The sequence below is a fragment of the Bos indicus genome, chromosome 1, assembly GCF_029378745.1.
Source record: "Bos indicus isolate NIAB-ARS_2022 breed Sahiwal x Tharparkar chromosome 1, NIAB-ARS_B.indTharparkar_mat_pri_1.0, whole genome shotgun sequence".
Lineage (NCBI taxonomy): Eukaryota > Metazoa > Chordata > Mammalia > Artiodactyla > Bovidae > Bos > Bos indicus.
Genome location: NC_091760.1, coordinates 153,076,489 through 153,102,792, shown reverse-complemented (window position 1 = coordinate 153,102,792; position 26,304 = coordinate 153,076,489). Strand labels below are relative to the sequence as shown.

Here is a 26,304-nt window from a genome sequence, read left to right as displayed (position 1 = left end):
AGTATTTAACTGCAGCTAAATTTGATAGGTAAAATTTTTTCTTTTAAAATTAATCAATTTGTTCCTTAGTTTTTCCTCTCTACAGATCAAAGGGAAAAAACATTCATAGTCATAAAATACATTAATAGGATTCAAGGCATTGAGTCATAGAATTCCATACATCTCTCACACATAAATGTGAGTGTGTATGTGTTCTGTGAGTGCTGTGTATGTGGTTTATACTGTGGAGGAGATGTTTTCCTCAGTTTGAGTGGGTTTAAAGAAGGAAAGAAGGTGAAGTCGCTCAGTCGTGTCCGACTCTTTGTGACCCCATGGACTATAGCCTACCAGGCTTCTCCATCCATGGGATTTTCCAGGCAAGAGTACTGGAGTACGTTGCCATTTCCTTCTCCAGGGGATCTTCCTGACCCAGGGATACCATAGGGTAGAGAAGGAAATGGCAGATCACTCCAGTATTCTTGCCTGGAGAATCCCCATGGACAGAGGAGCCTGGAAGATTACAGTCCACGGTGTTTCAAGAGTTGGACACGACTTAGCGACTAAACCATTGACCACCAAATACCATAGGGAAGTTTGATGTGTTAGTGATTAACACTGAAAAGCCTTCAGCCCAGGATCCTTTTATTGAAGTGATTAAGTTTAGGACTCAGCTTTGAATAAAGCCTTATATTTTAGTGCTTCTGTGTTAGCTTTTTCAATGACTATTTGTCCGATAATTGCTATGCAAACCATTTGTTTAATGGGGTATGTATTGGAAGAAAAAATACGATCTTGTGGAAATTAACTGGGCTTTAGAGAGACAAGAACTCTTAGCTTATAAAACAACAGTAACAACTACTATATCAACCTCTTTTTTTTTTATCACCTGTTACTATTTTAAGGACACAAATATATTAACATTATATGAAGAAATGTATATGGGGCCAGTTATAATTATGTATTATACATATTTTCTAATAATTTTATATAAATACATCTAAACCTTTTTAGAATTGCCTGTGAATATTTTTAACCCCTGTTTTGATTAGCAGTTTTTTCCCCTAATTTATTCCCATTTGGTATAACAATCTTTTCTTAGTATAATTGGAGTATTGCCAAACTGGAAGATTATTGTGATGTGAAATTTTTCATTTTTTTAGTCTTGAAAGTTACAATATCATAATACGAGACCCCTCCAAAAATACCCATTTTATGATTGTTATTTACTTACTTACTCATGTGTGGCCGCACTGGGTCTTTGTTGCTGCCGCGTGGGTTTTCTCTAGTTGCAGTGCATGGCGGCTGCACTCTTAACTGCGGTGCTGGGGCTTCTGCGTTGCTGTGACTTCTCTTATTGTGGAGCACGGGCTCAGGAGTTGTGGCACACAGGCTTAGGTGTCCCTTGGCATGTGGGATCTTCCCGGACCAGGGGTAAAACCCATGTCCCCTGCACTGGCAGGCGGACTGCCAACCACTGGACTGCCAGGGATGTCCATGATACCTATTTAAGAATTTTATTTCTCTTAATAGTCTAGAAGTCAGTGGTTCAGCTGTTTGTTGTTGGGGCAGCTTTGCTCTACAAGATCATTCAGTATGTTTTGCTTAAGTCTTGTAGGATATTAGCCTACCTCTGCATGGTCAAAGCTGGCACAGTTTGACACGTGCTATTCAGTGTGAGGGAGGTGGGAAATGTTAGTCTTGGCTCTGGAGTAGTTTCTTTTAGGCTGAAGTTGTCAAAGTTGTGCCGTTCCTTTCTCCCACACATGATCTGTCCACACTAAGTAACAATGCTTCAAGGCATGCTAGGAGTCTGTTCTCTTGCTGGGTGGGTCAATAACCAGGTAAAACTTTATTCCTCTGGGCAAAGAGGGAAACGGGTAATGAAAAAAAACTAACAGTCTGGCTCAAAAAACCAGTATCTAAACATTTGGTTGTAAATTTCAAAATAAATATTTGTAAATGAATAGCTTTCTCAGATGCAGTGACTTCAGCAACACTGTTGAAACTTTAGATGAGGTATACTTTGAACTGAACCTGTAAATGTGACGTTACTCTAAGATCCTGCTTCTCAAACTGGAGGACCTTATTGTTGAGGCAAGACGTGTACACAGCCTTGCGCTTAGATATAGCTTCCGTTTCTAGAGGAAGGTTGGAAGACTATGTATAGGATAGGAATATATTTTAGAGCCAAAACCAAAATTGGCAGGAACTTTAAGAAAAACCTTAAGATTATTTTAAGAGATAATTTCAGATCCCCAGAGATATTTTCTACTTTTGCCACTGTAGTTCTATGGAAACATTTGAAATGTTCCCTGGTGAGGAACATTTTGATAAGCAACCTTTTTGGTTTGTTAGGGTTTGTTTTATAAACTGTGTGAAATTGTGGAAATATATTTGGGGTAGGTGGGCAAGTAGTGTGAAGTAAAGGAAATTTTCCTGTATATTTTAGCAATGTAAATCTTTATTCAAAGAAAGTCTAAGAAGCTATTGCTTTGTCATCTTAGATTTATCTTTTATTCTTTACTGTATTTTATACTATTCTTTTAAAGCCAAAATATATTTTTTAGGCTTTTCTTCTCCTAGCAAAGAAATACTCTGTTAATGGGACTTGCATACTAGAGTTGTGGAAGTAGTAAGCTAGTTTATAGTGGGTTTTCTTCATTTAAAGTATATTAAAATTAACTTTATATTAAAATTTATGTTCCACCTTTCCTTCTTATCACAGGACAATGAAAAGAGAACTCCACTGCATGCTGCTGCCTATCTTGGAGATGCAGAAATCATTGAATTGCTTATTTTATCTGGTATGGTCAGCTCTGTGTAAGAGCACATCATGTATATTTTTGTCATGAATATTTATTAAACCTCACTATTTCCTCATATTTGTTAGACAACCTGAAACTTGTTTATCCTAGAAGTAATGATCTCATAACATGTCCCAGGTAGTCTTCTGGTACTGAGTACATTGGAAAACAAGTCACCTCCTTTGTGGAGCATATAACTGAAGAAAAACAGGCTACAGATACAAGTAAACTTTACAGCATGTAAAATGAGATAAATGCTATGGGAAAATGAAAAAATAGATCAGAATGAGGTCAGCCCTCTGTATTCATGGGTTCTGTATTCATGGATTGAACCAACCATAGGTGAAAAATAGATTGAAAATATTCCAGAGTGTTCAAGGGGGGAAATTTGAATTTACCATTCAGTGGCAGCTATTTACATAGCATTGTATTCTATTTACTGCTATTTATATAGTGTATTAGGTATTATAAGTAATCTAGAGAGAATTTAAAGTATTCAGAAGCACATGTATAGGTTATATGCAGATACTATAACATTTTACATAAGAACTGAGCATCTGTGAATTTTGATATCCACAGGGAGTCTTCCAACCAGTTTCCGTGCGAATGATGAGGGACAGCTATGATAGAGTGGGATAAGCATTATATAGGGTTGGGTGTTACACAAAGTAGTCATACAAGGCCTCATTGACCACAGAGTTACTAGAAGCTGATTACAGTTCTTCAAGGAGGAGGTGATGGTAGCTTGGAGCTAGTCTAGCATTGGAGGGGTAAGAAATTATATGATAGTAGGTATATTTTGAAAATGATGGCAGCAAGATTTATGTCTTTAAATATCATATATCTAATTCTTTTTGAGGGCCTGTAAAATTTATTTTAGGAAATTGTACTTTATTTTTAACTTCTAAACTGTTCAAAACCTTATATATGAAGAAATGGTATAACAGTCTCCTATAGAATAGCTCCTATGGCAGTCAGACTTCTTGCAAACCTAAAATAGGTGATCAAAGAGAGCTTAGAAATATTTTTGTAGTACCCAGATTATTTTACAATAATCTGATACTTATTGAGAAAGGATGCTTATGTTCAAATTCAGCTTGTGTTGTCAGATTGCACAGAGATATGCATAAGGCAGTTGGAGAGATAGTATCATTCCTTTGATATTTGGGAGAAGGAGCACTGAAGAGACATTCTGAGTGAAAATCCTACTAAATAGTAGCCTGAACAGAATTTTTGCCATAATAAATTAATAAATTTTTTTTACTGTGGTTTTTATAACAAGTTGCATGAGTGTATAGAGTTATATTAGGTTGGTGCAAACGTAATTGTGCTTTCAGACCATGAATTTTAAATAATTATAACTAGGCTCAAACACATCTTTATTAATCAAAATATGAACCATTATAATCAGCACATTTTTGCCAATGAGAAATAAGTTTGTGTATTCCTATAGCATAAAAATCTGTGCTTCAGGATTTGACAAACTCTTGGAAAGCATTTTCTGCCTCCAGCTGGTCGTGGAAGCATTTTCCTTGCAAAAAGTTATTGAGATGCTTCAGGAAATGGTAGTCGGTTGGCAAGAGGTGTCAGGTGAATATGGCAGATGCAGCAGGACTTTTTAGCCCAGTTCAACTTGTGAAATGTTGGTTGTGCAACAGGCGGTCAGGCGTTGTTGTGGAAAAGAATTGGGCCCTTTCCATTGAACAGTATCTACTGCAGGCGTTTCAGTCTTCAGTGCATCTCATTGATTTGTTGAGCATACTTTGCAGATGTAACGGTTTTGTCAGGATTCAGAAAGCTGTAGTGGATGGGTAACAGACAACCAAACAGTGACCATGACCTTTTTTGGTGCAAATTTGGCTTTGGGGAGTGCTTTGGAGCTTCTTGGTCCAACTATGAACACTGGTTTTCATTGTTTAAAATCCACTTTTTGTCACACAAAATAATCTGATCGAGAGGTGGCTCATTGTTGTTGCAAAGAGTAAAAGAAAACGACACTTCAAAATGACAATTTTTTTTGTTTTTGGTCAGCTCATGAGGTACCCATTTATTGAGCTTTTTCACCTTTCCAGTTTGCTTCACGTGTCGAGTAACCATAGAACTGTCAACACTGAGTTCTTTGGTAACGCCTTGTGTAGTTGTAAGAGGATCAGGGCTGTAGTGATCAAAACAGCATAGTATTGACATAAAAGGAGGCACACTGATCAGCGGAACAAAAAGAGCCCAAAAATAAACTCGTGCGAATCATGGTCAATTAGTTTATGACAAAGAAGCAAGGATATATAGTGAGGAAAGGACCATCTCTTCAGTAAATGGTTTTGGGAAAACTGGACAACTGTCTTACATTATACACAAAAATCAACTTAAAATGGGTTCAAGACTTGAGCATAAGAATCATACTCGTAGAAGAATACATAGACGGTAAGACTGATCCTTGGCCTTAGTCTTGGTGATGACATTTTAGATTTGACACCAATAACAAAAGAAACAAAAGCAGATATTACAAGTGAGACTACATCAAACTTCAAAGTTTCTGCATAGCAAAGGAAACCAACAAGACGAAAAGGCATCCTGCAGAATAAGTGAAAGTAATTTGCTAATCACAGCTCACTCCAGTATTCTTGTCAGGAAAATCCCGTGGACAGTCAGTCCATGGGTCGCAAAGAGTTGGACACCACTGGGCAACTGCAGAGATGGGCTCAATAAAGCCCATTCATGCAAAGATGAGCTCAATAAAGGACATAAATGATATGGACCTAACAGAAGCAGAAGATATTAAGAAGAGGTGGCAAGAATACACCGACAACTGTACAAAAAAGATCTTCATGACCTAGATAATCACGAAGGTGTGATCACTCCCACTCACCTAGAGTTGGACATCCTGGAATGTGAAGTCAGGTGGGCCTTAGGAAGCATCACTACGAACAAAGCTAGTGGAGGCAATGGAATTCCAGCTGAGCTATTTCAAATTCTAAAAGATGATGCTGTGAAAGTGCTGCACTCAATATGTCAGCAAATTTGAAAAACTCGGCAGTGGTCACAGGACTGGAAAAGGTCAGTTTTCATTCCAATCCCAAAGAAAGGTCTTATGTTTTAATGGAGGACATAATTGCAAGTTAATGTATATAGTTTGTCATGCGATGATAATTGCTATGGATAAGGTAAAGGAATAGCATGTTTGGCGGGGATCAATTGCTATTTGTGTTGGATTATGAGGAAAGAATTCAGGGACATACGAGGAGATAACTGAAGCAAATAAGGAAGAGAGCCTTGCGTGTGGTGCAGTAACTTGGTGGAAATGAAGAGATAAGAACTAATACCACAGAGTGTAGCATGTGTGAAGGCAAGTGAAAGAAGCAGCAGGGAATAAAGCAGAGGTGGGCGCATTCCAGTTAAGGGCTTGCTTTGGCCCTTAAAGTGATCTGGAAAACCAGTGGAGGGACAGCCTGACCTGGGTTTTTACAGATTCGTTCTAGCTGTGGCTTCAGATTCTTGACTGTGTTTTAAGGCATATCTATTTTGCTTTTGGTTGTTTCTAGGCTTTCATCTTTAACTGCTTTTTTCCTTTTCTCGATCCTGGTCTGCCAGCTCTCATCTCCTTGCATTGTCTTATGTCTTTCTTAGAGCTCTTTGAGGTCTTTGCTCAGAATTTAATTTCTCTGAAGTTGTGTATAACACATGCGTGCTCAGCCGCTTCTGTGCTGTCTGGCTCTCTGCAGCCCTATGGGCTGTAGCCCGCCAGGCTCCTCTGTCCATGGGATTCTCCAGGCATTAATACTGGAGTGGGTTGCCATGCTCTCCTCCAGGGGATCTTCCCAACCCAGGGATTGAACACGTGTCTCTAGTGTCTCCTGCACTGGGAAGCAGGTTCTTTACCACTGGCACCACCTGGGAAGCCCCTGTGTGTAATAGGTAGTTCACACATTCTTCCTCTCCTTTCCTGGGATTACTTTCAAATATATTTACCTATTAACTACCTTGCTCAGTTTTCTCTGCCTTTGTGTATTTTTGCTCTAGTCCCGTGCTAAATCCTTTAAGATTGTTGGTTGGTGGGGTGTGGCTTGACCAGGGATTGAACCTGAGCCCTTGACAGTGAAAGCACAGAGCCCTAACCACTGGACCTCCGTTATATATCACTGAGGAATATGTTTTCCCAGAGCATCTATCAGTAAAGAATAGAGTAAGGAGGGGCAAAAAGTGAGCATCACTTGTGTTTGTTTCTTTACCTAGCTCTCAAACTGAATATGTTTTCTGTCAGTCCTGGTAGCTTAGCTTCGCTTATTCTTGATGTACTACAGATAGTTGGGGCAGCAACTTGGATCATAGATTCTTAACTTAGGTTGTGATCAATGGTGATTGATTCTTATCCTCCATTTCCAGCAGCTCTATCAAAAATAATGAAGGTGCTTGTTTGGTCTCTCATGCAGCGTCCTTAGCTTGTTCTTCTGTAGCATGAAGGGAGATTCTCCTGAGGATGACCTCTCGATCATCGAAAGGATGTTAGATAGGGATTCTGGGACGCAGACAGTGGAGAGAATGGGTCAGAAGGACATGTGCATCAGTATGACTTAGATGACTTCGTAGCTTTCCCAAGAATTGAAGAAGCTTCACCTGACACCCTTCATTTGGCACAGATTTCACTGTATTTGGTAGAAATTCTTCATACTGTTGTCTGTGATTGTAACTATTTGCTTCTTCTATTGAAGGTGGTGTTTCCTCCCCTTCTCTTTTATATTTTGGCCAGTTAGGTTTGTTTTGCTTTTTCTGAGTAAAACTACTTACTCCCTTTAACCTGCAGTCCAGAATAAATTCACTAGAAATCAAATATTTATACATGATGCATCTTCAAGATTTGTGGATGAGGGGTATAACTTCGACATGTTATATGTAATCAAACAAGTGTATTCATCTGTAGAATCTATATTAACACTAGAGCTTAGTAGAATTAATTTTACGATTATTATTGAATGGGATGAAGTAATAGGAAGCAGTGAGTGTACTCTCAAGTACTATATTAAATTTACCTTTTTCATGTATGATTGCATTATACCGCTCTTATCTCTAAAGGTATTATTATCAGTAAAGGAAACTAAAGCTTTTAGGAACAGTTAGAACCAGACATGGAACAAAAGACTGGTTCCAAATTGGGAAAGGAGTATGTCAAGGCTGTATATTGTCACCCTGCTTATTTAACTTCTATGCAGAGTACATCATGAGAAACGCTGGGCTGGATGAGCACAAGCTGGAATCAAGATTCCTGGGAGAAATATCAATAACCTCAGATATGCAGATATGACCACCCTTATGGCAGAAAGTGAAGAACTAAAAAGCTTCTTGATGAAAGTGAAAGAGGAGAGTGAAAAAGTTGGCTTAAAACTCAACATTCAAAAAATTAAGATCATGGCATTTAGTCCCATCACTTCATGGCAAATAGATGGGGAGACAGTGGAAACAGTGACAGACTTGAATATTTCCTTGGGCTCCAAAATCACTGCAAATGGTGACTGCAGCCATGAAATTGAAAGATGCTTGCTCCTTGGAAGAAAAGCTATGACCAACCTAGACAGCATATTAAAAGGCCAAGACATTACTTTGCCAACAAGGTCTGTCTAGTCAAAGCTATGGTTTCTTCAGTAGTCATGTATGGATATGAGAGTTGGACCATGAATAGAGCTGAGTGTCGAAGAATTGATGCTTTTGAACTGTGGTTTTGGAGAAGACTCTTGAGAGTCCCTTGGACTGCAAGGAGATCAAACCAGTCCATCCTAAAGGAAATCAGTCCTGAATATTCATTGGAAGGATTGATGCTGAAGCTGAAACTCCAATACTTTGACCACCTGATGCAAAGAACTGACTCATTTGAAAAGACCCTGATGCTGGGAAGGATTGAAAGCAGCAGGAGAAGGGGACGACAGAGGATGAGATGGTTGGATGGCATCACCGACTCGATGAACATGAATGTGAGCAAGCTCCAGGAGTTGGTGATGGACAGGGAAGCCTGGCGTGCTGCAGTCCATGGGGTCGCAAAGAATTGGACATGACTGAGCGACTGAACTGAACTGCACTGAAAGCATTTAGAGATGCAATAACTGGCTGAAAATAATATTGCTAATAATAGCTAGAGCCAGCTTTCAGACCCAGGCTGTGTGACTACAGGGTTTATATTCTTAACTCTGCTACAATCTGAACCACTTTTCCTCTCCTCTACACTCTACCCACCCCCATCTACTTAGCATGTAGTAGAATTTGTGTAGGCAGTGACTTGAAGAACTTCTGTTTTAAGAACTTAATTTTTTGATATCCTTCTATAGATAATTTTATTGGGAGCTATTCATTTAATGCTCGTATTTTTGAAACCATCCCCAAGAAAAAGAAATGCAAAATGGTTGTCTGAAGAGGCCTTCCAAATAGCTGAGAAAAGAAGAGAAGTGAAAGGCAATTTAAAGGAAAAATATACCCATTTGAATGTAGAGTTCCAGAGAATAGCAAGGAGAGATAAGAAAGCCTTCCTAAGAAAACAATGTGAAGAAATAGAGGAAAACAATAGAATGAGAAAAACTAGAGATCTCTTCAAGAAAGCTAGAGATACCTAGGGAACATCTCATGCAAAGATGGGCACAAGTAAGCCCAGAAATGGTAGGGACCTAACAGAAGCTGAGGATATTAAGAAGAGGTGGCAAGAATACACAGAGGAACCATACAAAAATGATCTTCATGACTCAGATAGCCACCATTGCCGGGGACCAGCCCCGGCTGATCCAGGGTATTCGAAGGAGAGACGGCGTAGGCGAAGATCAGGAAACAATTGCTTAATTAAATGTTAATTAAGGATATAAAGAGTAATAGAATGAGGATAGCTCAGTAGGAAAATTCAGTGAAGAAAAGAGGCTGAAATAAGGATAGCTCAGTGAGGAAATTCAGTGGAGAAAAGAGGCTGAATAATTCAGCCAGAAGGTAAGAGAAAGAACGACATGGTGAGACCAAGTTTCGGTGAACAAGGCCCGCACTTTATTTTTCAAAGTAGTTTTTATACCTTAAGTTATGCACAGAGGATAATGGGGGAAGGGGTAGAGTCTTGCAGCAAACCAGGCTTTCTTCCTGCAAACTTATCATATGCAAAAGCTTAGGTGATTTGCATTATCTTCTGGCCCGGAGGCCTGTGAACATTTTAAGACCTTTTCTTCAGAAAACTTATTTTTCTCTAAAGGTGATTGGTCAGGAGCCACCCTCCAAAAGCATTAGATAAAGTTGCATTCGTACAGCGCAAAGGTGTGGTGGGCTATAACAAGAAAAAGAATTAACTCAAGGGTCCCAGGTTACAAACATTAAAGCTACTACTTACACCAATTATATTAATCAATACACTGCCAGGGACACAGCAGGTAAGGGATATGGAAACTTAGCAGCAAACATTGGCCCAACAAGTGAAAATCCCTTCACCAATACAATTTCTAATCAATCTTTTAACTATTCAAAAGAATCTGTGTTTACACAGTTTAGAACATCTCCTGCCTCTCACAGTTGGGAGGCTCTGAACAATCACATGTGGCCGGAAAAACCTATTCAGGCAGGCTAGAGGATTTCCAAAGGAGTTTGTAGGTTAAACACTGTCACACCCAGGAATTATTAACTGGAGCTGTAAGCTAACTTTTTTCAGAGAGGTAGTGGGGGACAGCCCCCCGTAAAGTCAGAGGTGTAGGTGAAAGCACAAAGCAGAAAGTAGGCAGACTCTGGTTTTGGGGGTATATGCTCGAGAATTTCCAGGGGGACTCCTGAAGCTCGATCCCGCCTTTGCGTATGCCGAGCCTCCTTCCTCATGACCTTTGTCATGGGCGGAGTTCCTCACGCTGGCTACCGGCAGTGATAGAATTTCCAGTTGAGCTATTCCAGATCCTGAAAAGTGCTGCACTCAATATGCAATATGCACTCAATATGCAATATGCCGGCTCCCGGCATCTCCCCCTTTTTTATTTCTTAAAACAGCCAGATGCAGCTCAGTCGCGAGCTTTTGAATGTTCTGCCGAAGAATCCTGACAATACAAGGAAGAATGATTATGAGAAGCACAACTAGAACTAAAGATATTAGACAGAATGTTTTTTCCAGAAGTAAAGTTAGAGAAGGTGTGAAATAAGTCATTAGCTGCTCCAGCGGTGGTAAAATCCAGTCGAGAGTGTTCCAGGGTCTGTATTTGATTATGAAATTTCCCTAAGTCCAGGCCAATGTCAGAGCTGTTCCAAACACCTGAGATACGATTTTTGATTTTTTCCCATTCATAATTTGTCTCGTTTACCTTTAAAGATGTCACACATATCCACCGTTAATCAGCGTGGCAAGACAGAGCCATTTTCACTTTTAAAGCCTGTAACTCAGTCCCAATGTGCATTATTGCCTCTTCTAAGGCGTCTACTCTCATCTCCAATTTTCTATCTATAACTTCCTACGTTGCTAGAGTTAAAGAAACATTTTTAGACATGGTATCAACATATTGGGCAGTATGCACTTGTTGAGTCAATGATATTGCTGCCACAGTAACAGAAGTAATTGCTGCTATTAAAGCTGATATTCCTAAAATAATTAAAGCCCATAAATCGTCGTGATCACATTAAATCTTGTAGTTGTTGTAACATAGCAAGACTATAGTTATATCAATAAGTGGTTACATCATAAGATAAGGTGGACATTGTAGCACTACCAAAGAGCAAACATTATATTGAGGGTTTAAACAAAATGAGAGCATGCATTGTTCACAAGTCACTACATTGGGTCCACCAGTGAAAGTCACATGTACATTAAGTTTTCCAGAACCATTGGTAAAGAGAAAAACATAAGGAGAGGGTAGACAAGCCAAAACAGAATAAGTAGAATTATTTTCTGGTTGGAGTTCGCGCTGCAGCAGCCCCGTCGGTCCCGCTGGGATCTCGATGTTTATCTTGCCTCCCCTTCCAGCGGGCTCCTCTTTTGTGATCGAAGCAATGGGGGAACTGGATGTCTGGGGGTCTGCAACATGGCGAATCAACCTGTCTTGGATCTAAATTGGAGAATCTGCATCCTGTGGAAAAATACAAGCACATCCTCGACCGCTAGTTAATAAGGGGTCAGGACCCTTCCATTGTCCTGAGAGAAGGTCCTTCCATTTGACTAACGGTTTTGCATTTAATTGCTCCAGGCATCAATGACGAAGCGTTGCAGTAGTTCCAGCCAGATCAGTATTTAGAATATTTATTACGAAAAGAGCATGTTGCAAGATTTGATGGGGAGAACTATACTTAAACTCCCCTTCTTTTAGTTTTTGAATTTGGATTTTTAATGTTTGATGCGCTCTTTCAACAATGGTCTGTCCCTGGGGATTATAAGGGATGACAGTATTATGTTTAATTTGAAACTTTATACAAAATTCTTGAAAAGACTTAGACGCAGGAGCATTGTCAGTTTTCAGAGCTTTTAGCAGGCTCAAATATGAAAAACAAGTAAAGAGATGTTGTATTACATCTTTAATTGCTTCCCCTGTATGAGCAGTTGCAATAATAACATGAGAAAAGGTGTCTACAGTTAAAGAACAAAGGACAGTTTTCCAAATGAAGAGACATGAGTTACATCCATTTGCCAGAGTACGTTAGGTTTGAGACCGCGAGTATTAACTCCCATAGGTAGACTATTATAAACAGTGGGGCAATATAAGCAAGAACACACAATCTCTCGAGCAGCCTCTCTGGGAATTTGGAATTGATATCTTAAAGCAGTAGCATATTGACGATAAAGTAAGTGAGAGGCTCTGGCCTCCTCAATCATAGTAGCCACTGTATTTCAGGTTAACAAGTCAGCCAAATCATTAAAGGCATTTTAAGGGCCGGGCAATCCGGAATGAGCCCGAATGTGTCCAATGAAAAATATTTTATTTCTTTTCCGAATTTGTTGCTGTAATTTAGTTAACAAATGAAATATGGTAGTTTTATTTTCAGGCAAAACCGCAGTTTCAATGTGTGGAAACAACCTGACAATATACTGAGAATCAGAATAAAGGTTAAATTCCTCATCTGCAAACATAGCAAAAGCCTCTATGACTGCTGTTATTTCAGCTCTTTGAGCTGAAGTTTCCTGTGTTTTTAAAACCTTTTGGTGATTTTTAGTAACTATGGAGGCTTTACCGTTTGCTGACCCATCAGTAAAAACTATTTGAGCATTTGGAATAGGAGATTGTTTACATCTGACAGAAAAAATAACTGGATGTCTGGATATAAAATTCAGCAAAACATGTGAGGGTAAATGATGCAAAATTTTGACCAAAATGGTTTCCTATAGCAATCTGCCAATTTTTATCAAACATTAGAAGAGCAACAAGTTGTTCCTTATTATATGGAATTACAATTTCTGATGGCTCTTTACCAAATAATCCAATGTTCTGCTTTTTTCCTTTAATATCAAAGTAGCTATCAATCCTGGATAAGAAGCCACTACTTTTTTAGTTTGAGCGGGAAGATGGACCCACTCTAGGGGGGCCGTTTTGCCAATTTTTTGTCTGGTTACCCCAGTTACACCTATGGGGGTTTTATGGCAAAGGAATTATCAAGCAGTTGTCAATTTAATTTTTAAAATTTACATTTTAACAATATAAATTTAGAGATATGTTAATTTAGGTCTAATGTTTAGTTTAGGTCTCTATAAATTTAAATAATAAATGTATAACCTCCTTATCTCATTTTGATATACAGATATACCTAAATGCAAAATGTATTTATATATGGCAACAAGTATAGACTTATTGACATAATATACTTGAATTAATCTTTATAATTAATGTTAATTAATATATATTACAGCAATACAACACGTAGACAGCTAATACCAACCAACACAAACCAATGTACTGTAATAATACATGTCACACATATATAATTATACAGTATACAGGACATATATCATCACAGCACATCAATCTATACCAATTAATATCAGCCACACACATTATATTACTGCAATATACATTTAATTATACAGTATATATATAATATGCATATATAGTATACATACTAATTTATATACAAATTAATTAAGTATAGATCTATAAATAGAATTAGGTATACCTTTATTATATTTTATTTATACCCATATCTAATTAGGCAAACTGTAATTAGGCAAATATATTTATATTATGTATTTATAACAATATATAAAGTATTGTTAATTGTACCTCCTGTTGATAACTAAGAAATTGAGAAAACCCTTCTCTGAGTATCTCCTATTTGAGACAGCACGTCCCTCCCCCACAGGGTAAAGTGGAGCATAGGAACTACATATGGTTGGAAAGTTCCACAGGTATCCTCAAACTGCCAATCTAACATTTTTGAACTTTTAACGACTGTCGGGGCTTGAGGGCAAATGAAACAAAATTTGACCCCTGAAATCTATCAGGGCAACTTGCCAATCACTATATTGTAAAAGACTTGTAGTTGATCCTTATTGAATGGAATTATTATATTTGCTACTTCTTTTCTAAAAAGTTCCACACTTCTTTTTTCCTCCTTTTATAATTAATTGTGCCACCAAGCTGGGATAAGATAAAACTATTTTTCTTGGGATCACTGGTAGATGGAACCAATGGGCCTTTTTGTCACAATCACCCTGTAGGTGTATGTTTTATGGCAAGAATAATTTAATTTCATCTTTTGGTAATATTAATCCTAATTAACTGATCATTTAAAGTCTCATCTACTTTAACAAGAGCCAACTCTGTCTCATTAGTCAACTTAGAACTGGAATTAGGGTCGCTTTTTAAGCAATTAAACAAAGGCTTTAAATCTGCAGTAGTCAGTTTTAAATGTGGGCATATCCAATTAATGTCCCCTAATAATTTTTGGAAATCATTTAAAGTTAGTAAACAATCTCTCCACAGCTTCAAAGGGGCATTATCAGTTTTTTAAAACTTTTGGCCGACCTAAATATGAGAAGCAAGTAAACAGGTGTTGCACAACATCTTAATAAGCTTCTCCAGTTATCGTTTTGTAACCTAAATCTGGTCTATAGCTTTTTAGATGACAAGCAACCATCTAATCTTTGCTTGAATACTTCCAACAACAGGAAACTCACTACTCTTCAAGGTTTTAAACTCTCCCTCACCTTTTTCTCTACAGCATTCCCACCCCGCATACCAGTTTTTCTAATCTCAACTCATTTTCAGTAGTATGTGTTGGCCAGGAGCTGGGTCAGTCTTTCCCAGCAATGTTAAGAGACGTCTGTTCCTGTGTCTAATAGCCCTGACATTTTATTTTCTTGAATTAAAAGATCTTTTAAAGGCCTTGGAGCTGTAATTTCCTGCACCCAAAAGGCTGGATCACTAGATCTAAACGCTCTGTGGCTCTTAGCTTGAGAAGTCAAATTTTTCCTGCCTGATAAGGTAAAAGCAAAAACTGTGTTATTCTTTGACCTTTATTAATTTGCACAGTTTTGGTAAGCGGCGAGATCAAAACTATAATTTCTCCAATATAATCAGAATCTACCACACCATATACCACCGAAATTTCTTGAAAAGAAAGCGAGCTACACCCTAGCACAAGTCCTACAATGCCCTCAGGCAGGGGGCCAGCCACTCCCCTTGGAATCGGAGCAGCCGGCATATCAGGGGTTAATATTGTTGCTAAATCCCTTTACCGTCAGCTTTTTTCTTAGCCTGGGTGAGACCCCCCCTGAGGGGGTTTTCTCCAAGGAGCACTGCATATTGTGCACGAAGTCTGTTTTAAAATCTCCACTGTTCAAAAAACTTTTTATCTTCCTCAGGCTTAGGCAACACTTTGAGAAACTTTGGGGGCAAAGTGGGGAACTCTTGGGCCCTGGAAGGTGCAAACGGAGGCGGCAGCAATGGCCTTAAATCAGAAAGTGGTCGTTAAGTTTTTTTTTTTTTTTTTTTTTTTAAGGTTTGCGCAGGGGGGGTGGGGGGGAGGGGGAGCTCGCCAGGGCACCTGGTCACAGCGTCTCTTACAGTCTCTCTCTTCCTCTCTTCCTGCTTTTCTCACTTTTTTCTCCCCCTTCATTTTTCGCTACCCTTCTCTTTCCTTCGTTTCTTTCCCTTTACCCTCTTTCTCTCTTTTTTTTTTTTTTTTTTCCCTCTTTCTCTCTGTATCTCTTTTTCTAACTTCCTTTCTTCCTTTCTCGATCTTGCTGCATTCCCTGATTCCTTCCTTCTCTGTTCCTCTCTCCTTTTCACTCTTTAGCTTTTTCTCTATCTTTAGATCTTTCTCTATTTTTTCTTTTTTTTTTCTTTTTCACTTTTTTTTGTTTGTTTGTTTGTTTTTCTTTTTTTTTTGCTTGGGTGAGGCCCCCCTGAGGGGGTTTTCTGCAAGGAGCAGGCTCTGTATATTGTGTATTTTTTAAAAGCTCCTTTGTTTAAGAGAAATCTTTTTTATCTTTTTCAGCTTTAGGCAATGCTCTGGGAGACTTTGGATGTAAACTGGGGAATTTTTAGGCCCTGGGAGGTGCAAGCGGAGGTGGAGTAGTCGCCTTAAATCAGAAATTGTTGGATAAATTTTTAAAGGTTTGTGTAGAGGGGGAGGGGGCTCGCCAGGGCGCCCGGCCGCAGCGTCCTGTAAGCCCTCTCCTTCCTCCGGAGGTAGAGCACAGTCTCCCTCCTTTTCTTCGTCAATGGCAGAAAATATGATCTGCGCAGAAGGTGGAGACCCACTACCATCCACCGCTATAGCCTCTCCCATAGACTATCCCACAGCCTCATGACGAGGGTCCAGAACATTTTTAATCATATTTATAGGATAAGCTTTTAGTTGTTTTTTACCTTCACCCAAGTATCTAAATTAACAGTAGCCTCTTTAACAGTTTCAAGATTACTTGTATAAAGAGTTGCCATTCTTAGTTTCGTGTTACCCATGTCAGAAAATTAAGTATAATAGAAGATAAAGCTTTTAGCTTTTAAAAGATCAGGCTCTTCTTTGGCCTTTTAACTTCAGAAAACCGTTTTCTTTCTCTAAGTCTAACTCTTTAACACTTTCAACACTTCCCACTCCTCTCGCCCTGTCTATCCTACAGGGGGGTCCGCGGCACCCTTGAGTGGGGTCCTAGCCGTCCCGAACACTGGAAGAACAATAGGGCTGGTGACCCAGATTGTTCCGGGGGAGGAACAGTAGGCTGATGGCCCAGACTGTTCCAAGGGAGGAGCAGTAGGGCTGGTCACCCAAACTGCTCCGTGGGGGAACAAGAGGGTTGGTCACCCAGTTGTTCCGAGAACGGGGAGCAATAGGGCTGATGGCTCTGATTGCTTTGGGGAGCTTACCTTCGAAAGTCCCTGTTTCGGGCGCCACCTGCCGGGGACCAGCCCCGGCTGATCCAGGGTATTCGAAGGAGAGACGGCGTAGGCGAAGATCAGGAAACAATTGCTTAATTAAATGTTAATTAAGGATATAAAGAGTAATAGAATGAGGATAGCTCAGTAGGAAAATTCAGTGAAGAAAAGAGGCTGAAATAAGGATAGCTCAGTGAGGAAATTCAGTGGAGAAAAGAGGCTGAATAATTCAGCCAGAAGGTAAGAGAAAGAACGACATGGTGAGACCAAGTTTCGGTGAACAAGGCCCGCACTTTATTTTTCAAAGTAGTTTTTATACCTTAAGTTATGCACAGAGGATAATGGGGGAAGGGGTAGAGTCTTGCAGCAAACCAGGCTTTCTTCCTGCAAACTTATCATATGCAAAAGCTTAGGTGATTTGCATTATCTTCTGGCCCGGAGGCCTGTGAACATTTTAAGACCTTTTCTTCAGAAAACTTATTTTTCTCTAAAGGTGATTGGTCAGGAGCCACCCTCCAAAAGCATTAGATAAAGTTGCATTCGTACAGCGCAAAGGTGTGGTGGGCTATAACAAGAAAAAGAATTAACTCAAGGGTCCCAGGTTACAAACATTAAAGCTACTACTTACACCAATTATATTAATCAATACACTGCCAGGGACACAGCAGGTAAGGGATATGGAAACTTAGCAGCAAACATTGGCCCAACAAGTGAAAATCCCTTCACCAATACAATTTCTAATCAATCTTTTAACTATTCAAAAGAATCTGTGTTTACACAGTTTAGAACATCTCCTGCCTCTCACAGTTGGGAGGCTCTGAACAATCACATGTGGCCGGAAAAACCTATTCAGGCAGGCTAGAGGATTTCCAAAGGAGTTTGTAGGTTAAACACTGTCACACCCAGGAATTATTAACTGGAGCTGTAAGCTAACTTTTTTCAGAGAGGTAGTGGGGGACAGCCCCCCGTAAAGTCAGAGGTGTAGGTGAAAGCACAAAGCAGAAAGTAGGCAGACTCTGGTTTTGGGGGTATATGCTCGAGAATTTCCAGGGGGACTCCTGAAGCTCGATCCCGCCTTTGCGTATGCCGAGCCTCCTTCCTCATGACCTTTGTCATGGGCGGAGTTCCTCACGCTGGCTACCGGCAGTGATAGAATTTCCAGTTGAGCTATTCCAGATCCTGAAAAGTGCTGCACTCAATATGCAATATGCACTCAATATGCAATATGCCGGCTCCCGGCACACCATGGTGTGATCACTCAACTAGAGCCAGTCATCCTAGAATGTGGGCCTTAGGAAGCATCCTGTGAACAGAGCTAGTGGAGGTGATGGAATTCCAGCTGAGCTCTTTCAGTTCCTGAAAGATGACCCTGTGAAAGTGCTGCACTCAATATGCCAGCAAATTTGGAAAACTCAGCAGTGGCCACAGGACTGGAAAAGGTCACTTTTCATTCCAGTCTCAAAGAAAGGCAATGCCAAAGAATTTTTAAACTACCGCACAATTGCACTCATTTCACATGCTAGCAAAGTAATGCTCAAAATCCTCCAAGCTAGATTTCAACAGTATGTGAACTGAGAACTCCCAGATGTTCAAGCTGTATTTAGAAAAGGCAGAAGAAACCAGAGATCAAATTGCCAACATCTGTTGGATCATCAAAAAAGCAAGAGAATTCCAGAAAAACACCTACTTCTGCTTTATTAACTATGCTAAAGCCTTGTGGATCACAACAAACTGTGAAAAATTCTTGAAAGATGGGAATAACAGAGCACTTTACCTGCCTCCTGAGAAACATGTATGCAGGTAAAGAAGCAACAGTTAGAACCGGATATGGAACAAAGGACTGGTTCAAAATTGGAAAAGGAGTCCATCAGTGCTGTATACTTTCACCCTGTTTATTTAACTTCTATGCAGAGTACATTGTGCGAAATGCCATGCTGGATGAAGCTAAAGCTGGAATCAAGAATGCGGGGAGAAATATCAGTAACCTCAGATGTGCAGATGACACCACCCTAATGGTAGAAAGCAAAGAGGAGCTAAAGAGCCTCTTGATGAAGGTGAAAGAGGAGAATGAAAAAGCTGGCTTAAAACTCAACTTTCAACAAAGGAGGATCATGGCATCTGGTCCCATCACTTCACGGCAAATAGATGGGAAAACAATGGAAACAGTGACATTTTATTTTCTTGAAAGTCATTCAGTTACGTCTGACCCCTTGGACTATGCAGTCCATGGAATTCTCCAGGCCAGGATACTGGAGTGGATAGCTATTCCCTTCTCCAGGGGATCTTTCTAACTCAGGGATTGAAGCCAGGACTCCTGCGTTGCAGGCAGAGTCTTTACCAGCTGAGCCACAAGAGAAGCCCAAGAATATTGGAGTGGGTAGCCTCTCCTTTCTCCATCGGGCTTCTTGACCCAGGAATCAGGGTCTTCTGCTTTGTAGGCAAATTCTTTACCAACTGAGCTGTCAGGGCAGCCCCTTAGTGTCAGTAACGCCCTCCTAAATGGTGTAGTACACCATTGGGGCGGTGGGGTGGGGATGGTCCAGCGTCACGGGGAAAGTGGGAGTGCACTCGCCTTTTGCTCATTCTACTCCCAACCTCAAAACAGAGTCTGAAGCTTTGACCCTGGCTTTGGTAGTCAGCCAAAGGAAAGCATTATTTCCAGTTTGGGAAGAGTGCTAAACTACTTGGCTCCTGGCCCAGCTCACTGGGTATGGACTGTCTCCTCTGTGGCTTAGGAGCAAAGAAGAAAGCTATGCTCTGCAAGCAGGAGTTTTAGAAAATTATTAGTGAGACTGTGATTATTACAGACACATAGGAAAAGAGAAATAATTTTAATAGTATCAACTCTCAAGTTCTTTGCCTAGATCAGAAGTTGATAACCTTATGTGAGGGGTCATCCAGGCAGTGGCAGCTACTCATCTTGACTCCTGTAAGGTGGTAAAACTACAAAATAGGTGGCTGGCAACCTGTGGGCTGAACTTGAAGAACCCTGACATTGATTATAGTGATACTGCCTTATTAATGTAGGGTAGGGTATTTAATAAGCATGAAATAATTTATTCTGAATATTTCAAAATAAAATAGAATATCATCATTGGAAATGGATCGTAGAGATCATTTGCCATAGCCCTTATTTTACCCATTGTAGTATTCTTACCTGGAAAATTCTATGGACAGAGGAACCTGGCGGGCTATAGTCCATATGATCGCAAGGAGTCAGACAAGACTGAGCAATTAATACTTTCACTTATTTTACCGGTAACAGGTTCAGAAATCAAAGAATTGGCAGATCTTGGTGAGCGAACAGATCAGGGAGAAAGCAGATGAATTAGTCTTCTTGCAGAGAAGACCTGAGAGACCTAGAGTCAATTGGGACACTGGTGATTTGAATGCCTGAGTTCACAGAACTCACTTTGCAGAAACAGGTGCTCCCTATGTTATTTTAACCTGGGGTCCAGCCTGGGGCCTAGCCAGTCCATCCTAAGGGAGATCAGTCCAGGGTGTTCAATTGGTAGGACTGATGTTGAAGCTGAAACTCCAATACTTTGGCCACCTGATGCCAAGAGCTGACTCATTTGAAAAGACCCTGATCCTGGGAAAGATTGAGGGCAGGAGGAGAAGGGGACGACAGAGGATGAGGTGGTTGGATGGCATCACCGACTCGATGGACATGGGTTTGGGTGAACTCTGGGAGTTGGTAATGCACAGGGAGGCTTGGCGTGCTGTGGTTCATGGGGTCGCAAAGAGTCGGACACGACTGAGTGACTGAACTGAACTGACTAGCCTCCCTAGAGAGAGACAGAGACGTGTGCGTGTGTGATGTGGTTATGTACACACATACACACACACACACACACACACACAGGGAGATTACATTTCATAAAATGAAGCTCCAGGGGTAATGAGGCGCAGCCCCAGGTCACAGCCTGCTGATTACAGGGCCATTATTAGATCACAGGTCTTCCCCCTGGGCCCCTCCGTCCACAACCCGCCTGTCTCCTCGACCTGTGCAGATCTCTCGGGCTGCACTGCTGGCAAGAGCCCATAATAGACTGATGTAGGTGAACCACATATTTTATTTTTTAAAATTAATTTGTTTTATCTCCAAATGAGGTAGATATTTATCTAATTCTGAAAGGACTCTTACCTTAAGTATCTTTAAAAAGCTGTTGTTTCTGAGTGTATTTTATATGTATGAATTAGTAAAAGGAAAGATTGGTGAAAGGAAGATTATGTGGGTTTTTCCGTCTAATATAACTGTGCTACCAAGTCTAATCACATCTCTAAAAAGGTAAATCCAAATTCAGATATTTTATGTGGCATAGGTTCTGGCCGCTTATTTTTCTTAAAGGAAAGCTCAGCTGATCTAGGGAAGAGGGGATTCTAGTAAGGACTACGTTTGATTTATGCAGTTGAGCATAGCCTTGGGTTTAGGGAGGTATGTTCCTGGTGCTCAGGAGGCTTTCTGTGGGTGTCGATTTGCAGTGGTTGTAGGCGATGCCTCCTCAGAGTGCTGTCTGGTCTTGTTTCCGAGCCGTGCCTCTCCTACCACACAGCCTCCCAGTAGCCTGATTTCAGCAGTTGAGACAGTGCTGCTGTGTTCTGTTCTGTTCTATTTTAGTGATTGGGAAATAGTAAAGAAAGGAATCTTTTCTTAGTGACTTACGGTCATCCTTTTACATCACAGATACTATGTACTCTGCCAGGTAGAGAGCCTGTGACGGAGCCCCCAGAGCTGTTACCTTTGGTTTCATTTCTCTGTAGGAAGACTGTTCTGTGTTATAAGTGGATAGGATTTCCTTCTCTTTCCCTCCCTTCTCCCTCCCCCTCCTCGCCTCCTCCCCTCCCCGCTTCACGTCTCTTCCCTTCCTTCTCCTGCTCCCTCTCCCTCCTCTCTCCGTCTCTTTTGCCTGTCTTCATCTTCTCTGTGGCTAGTCTTCAGCTGTTGGATTAGTTGCTTTAGTTTGGAAATGTCTTTTCCATTACTGGAATAACTTTGTAATTTGTTATATGAATATGTAATTTTGGCGCTCTGTGTGTGGATGGATGTCTGGTTGCCTTCAGAGAGCTCACAGGAGATGACTTCTGGTAGCCTGGACGTCTGATGTGTCCTGCCATGTTTATTACTCTAAAGCCACTTTTCATTGTGCATCCAACTGCTGCTCTTATAATGCTCATTGCCATGTTTGTCTGTTAATATATAAAGCACGTGCTAATTAACCCATGTGGGCAGGGGAATTTGTTGTATTATGCCCTTAGAGGTAGCCCAATCATTTCTCACATACTTGACCTTTAATTTCCAAGGGATTAAAATATCTAATTAGTGTTATTAAAATAAATATGATTTAATGGAATATAAGTGTCTTCTGAGAAAGGATATGATCAGATGTCTAAAATTACATTGTGTTGATCTTCCTGAAGTATCTTTAGAATCTTCAAAAAGAGCAAGCCAAATCCATCAGGTTGTCTACTAGTTGCTGATGGCAGCATGATGTGTCCTCATTAAGCCACTAGTGGATTATTTGTTACAACCACTCATGTTTTTGATAAAATTAACTTTGACTTTGTTATTAAAAGAGACAGATGATTTAATTAATTACTGTAACTTAAAATGGAAGAATGAAGCCAGCAGGACTTTTTACTTTGGACTGCCAAGTGCACCATAAAAATTAGATTTTCTTCGTTCACTCGTCTTATCTGATAACCCATTTCCAAAAGAAAGACTATTTTTACCTTCGTCCTACTTTGCAACTTTTTTCTTTGTACTTGAAGCCAAATTCTTGAAGTGTTTTTTATTTCCTCATCAGTAAATTTCACTTTCTAAATATATAGTATTTCTGTTTCATTTCCAAATTAAAGTGGACACACCTTTAAAGGCACACATTTCAGCGCAGCTGCTTTTGCACCCTCGTTTCCCTCGCATCATCCAGTCCTCAGCGTCCCCACTGCCGATACAGATAGGCAGCCACCATTTTTGATGGCTTAGCTTTCCTCCAGGGTTTCCTTTTGTAAACATAGATGTTTAACTCTTCCTTTTTCAGGTAAAAGCAAAGAACATTATTTATACAGTTCTTATTGCTGTTTCCACTTTTCTTTTCTCAGATCTTTATCAGCACACAGAGGTCGTCCTCATTGTGACAGCTACTCTCTGTTTCCTTGTCAGTTAATACTTAGGGTCAGACTCATGACCCTTTCCATTTGTGGAGACTCAAAAACATCTTCAGCCCTCTAGAAAGTCTCTGCCTCTGTCTTTCCAGGGTATTTGTGTCTTCTGAGTGTCTCTGTCACTACCCTTCAGGCATAAAATGCCAGGACCTGCCCTTCTCCTGTGCACATAAATACAAAATCATAGAAAGAGGCGCGGGGACTATAGAGAACCAAGCGGTGAGTGGGGAGAAGGAAGCCGCCCCTCCACGGGCTACGCCTTCAGGTGCTTGTGTTCTTACCCAGAACAAACACTGGCTCAGTTGTGCTCAGGAAAGTCTGTTTTCACCATTTTGGCCTCCAAAGAACTTGGCTGGTAGTTGTTCCGATGTTTATTACATGGATATACACACTGTGTCTGGCTGTTTTATTTTTGCTGACTCCCCTTCTTTCTCCCACAGCCTTAAGCAGTCTTGAAAGCTCTCCTGCTGGTTCAGGATTCTTTTAAGTGTCCTGCTGGTTGGCCCTGCCCACACAGAGTTCAGCTTCAGCTGCTGCATTTGTGGATGACTTCCTACAGCTGCCTTTCATTCATTTTCTTTCGCAGTCAGGCTTGTAAAAATCTACCTCTACTATTTGTGCCCTGTGTGTACTAGATAGAGTGGTTATATGTCAGTTTATTTATTTTTTGCTGCACTGCACGGCATGTGAGATCTTAGTTCCCCGGGCAGACATGGAACTGTGCCCTCTGCGGTGGAAACACAGAGTGCTAACCACTGGGCCGCCAGGGAACTCCCCTCATTAATCTCTGTAACAGGGTATTAGGAGATCTGTCTTATAGCTGAAAATGTAGGTTCAGAGGGATCACAAAACTCGTTAGGGCTGTAATTTAGAGTCACTACACTTGATTATTACCTAGAAGCTCACACTCAACTAGTTAGGGACCTATAGCTAGAGGTTATTCAGGCTGTAACTTGGAGTCACTGCACTTGATTGTTACCTGGAATCTCACACTCAAAACATAGAATGTAAACATTAGGACCTTAGGATGTCTGAATTCTATCCTCGGTTCTGCTGCAGTTGATGGCATTGAGCCGCTTCCTTGTACCAGTGTTTGATCATCTGGGAAGTCTGGGGGCTGGACTAGGTACCTAAAGCCTCTTTTCACGAGCTAGTTATGATTCTAGATGTAAATCTAGGCTTGCTTGTCATGCTGGGCCTGTCACTAGGTCCTCTGCACTCCTGAGAGCCAAGGCTGTTTCTGCTTAGAGTGATCCCGTGGTGTGCCACTTCTGTTTTGTAGGGATTTAAGCACCAAGTCAGCAGATTTTACGTAGGTGATAAATCCTGCCCCCCCACATTATGTAATACACTTGTCTTACTAAATGGTATTTCCATTCTATTAAAGAAAATTTGTGTCTGTTGACTTAATTTTTAAGCAAAATACATAGTTGATTTGTTTTAATGATTACTTCTTCAGAACTTCAGGTATAACCTGGAAAGACATGTGGGTTGGTTCATTTATTTCTTATTTTTTTCCCCCTAAGTTTAAAGCCATTGTATCCATTTATAAAATAACTATAGTATTAGAGCACTTTAAATAATCACTGGAGAACTATTTTGATATTATTGCATTATAACATGATACATTCATTAGTAAAGAAATGTAATGAATGGTCTTATATTTATATTAGTAAATAATATAATGAATATTTTATGTTTATATTTTATATATTTATAAAATTATATAAATTAATATATGTTTGTAAATATTTTATCTTGATATAATTGTATAAACTATATATAATTATATATTTATAAATTTATATTAGTAAAGAAGACTTTGTCATGATATGCATTTTATGTCTGAATATTCTTATTTATTTAAGTATCAGGTTTTTAACACACATTCTACAGTGGGGTCTGATTTTCACTTTGGATATGCTCTGTATAAAGGTGGCTTTTCTAGCCTACATATAAAATGATATTTCTTTGATTTTTAATAAAAAGAGCTAATACCTTACTGGATATCAATTAAAAAAATAGTTTTGTTTTGTAATTTAAGGATAATTTATTAGCAGAAAGTAAAAAAAATGAAGTACTACATTTTCAATTGTTGTTTATCCAATTTGGACTGTATATAGTTATTTATTTTAAATTATTTTATGCAAAATATTTCACTTAATTTTTTTCTTCTTGTTGCAGGAGCTAGAGTTAATGCCAAAGACAGCAAATGGTTGACACCTTTACACAGGGCAGTTGCATCTTGTAGTGAGGTATGAGATTTCTCTTGGTAAATACATTGTATGTGAAATCATTACGCAGGCCTGCCTGTGAGCCCATGTGCAGATCCTGTATTTTCAAAAACGGAACAAGCCACTGAAACTACCTAGACTGATCACTTCACTTTGCAGTTTGCACAAACCAAGCTAATTGTCCCATGTTCCTTCTGTGACTACGACCTCTTGGAGAGTCTGAAGTGGCAGAGAATGCAAAGCTCTCTTTTTGTACTTCCTACAGGACAGCAGTTATCTTTCTGTCTTAGACATCCCTCATCAAGGCTCTTCTCTGCTGACTGGCTCACAGTAGCCTGATAGACTTGTTTCAGAGGTGCTACTGGTTGTGATCAGGAAATAATCTCTGCAGTGTGTAATGATTAAATGAAATATTGTTTAGGTAAACTGTAAAATTCATTTTGGAAACATTACTAGTTCTCCTGTGTTGCCAGTTCTAAATATAATTTTAAAATATGTTAAGTGTCTTATGAAGAAGAACAGTTCCTTCTTATTTATAATCCTGTGCTTTGTTTGATCTTCAAGATAACTGACATTTTGTGAGAATTCATTTTTATATTTGTCATTATCTTCTAACCCTCATAAAATCCTTGAAGAATAAAAATATTCTGAAGAAACTGTGTAGTTAACAATTTGCTAGAAACCAGTCAGCTATTGGGTAGCAAAGATGATAACGAATATCTGGACCCTCTTTTTTTCTGTCATTTTATTGCCTTTCTGAAATGGATTGTTTGTGTGTGTTACAAATGCATTGTGCCCAGAGCACACCTTTTACCCATCTTAATGTATTTGATTCTT

The 26,304-nt window shown here is 39.8% G+C and overlaps 1 protein-coding gene across 5 annotated transcripts in view; it reads left to right on the top strand.

Annotated features, from left to right (window-relative positions):
• ANKRD28 (ankyrin repeat domain 28) overlaps positions 1–26,304 on the top strand; it is a 225,751-nt gene that overhangs the window by 133,836 nt on the left and 65,611 nt on the right. For all 5 annotated transcript variants that reach the window (XM_070797137.1, XM_019964561.2, XM_070797139.1 and 2 more), the window contains 2 exons: positions 2,705–2,783; positions 25,418–25,488. In XM_070797137.1, coding sequence (XP_070653238.1) covers positions 2,705–2,783; positions 25,418–25,488 — 150 coding nt within the window. The remainder of the gene's footprint in view (positions 1–2,704; positions 2,784–25,417; positions 25,489–26,304) is intronic.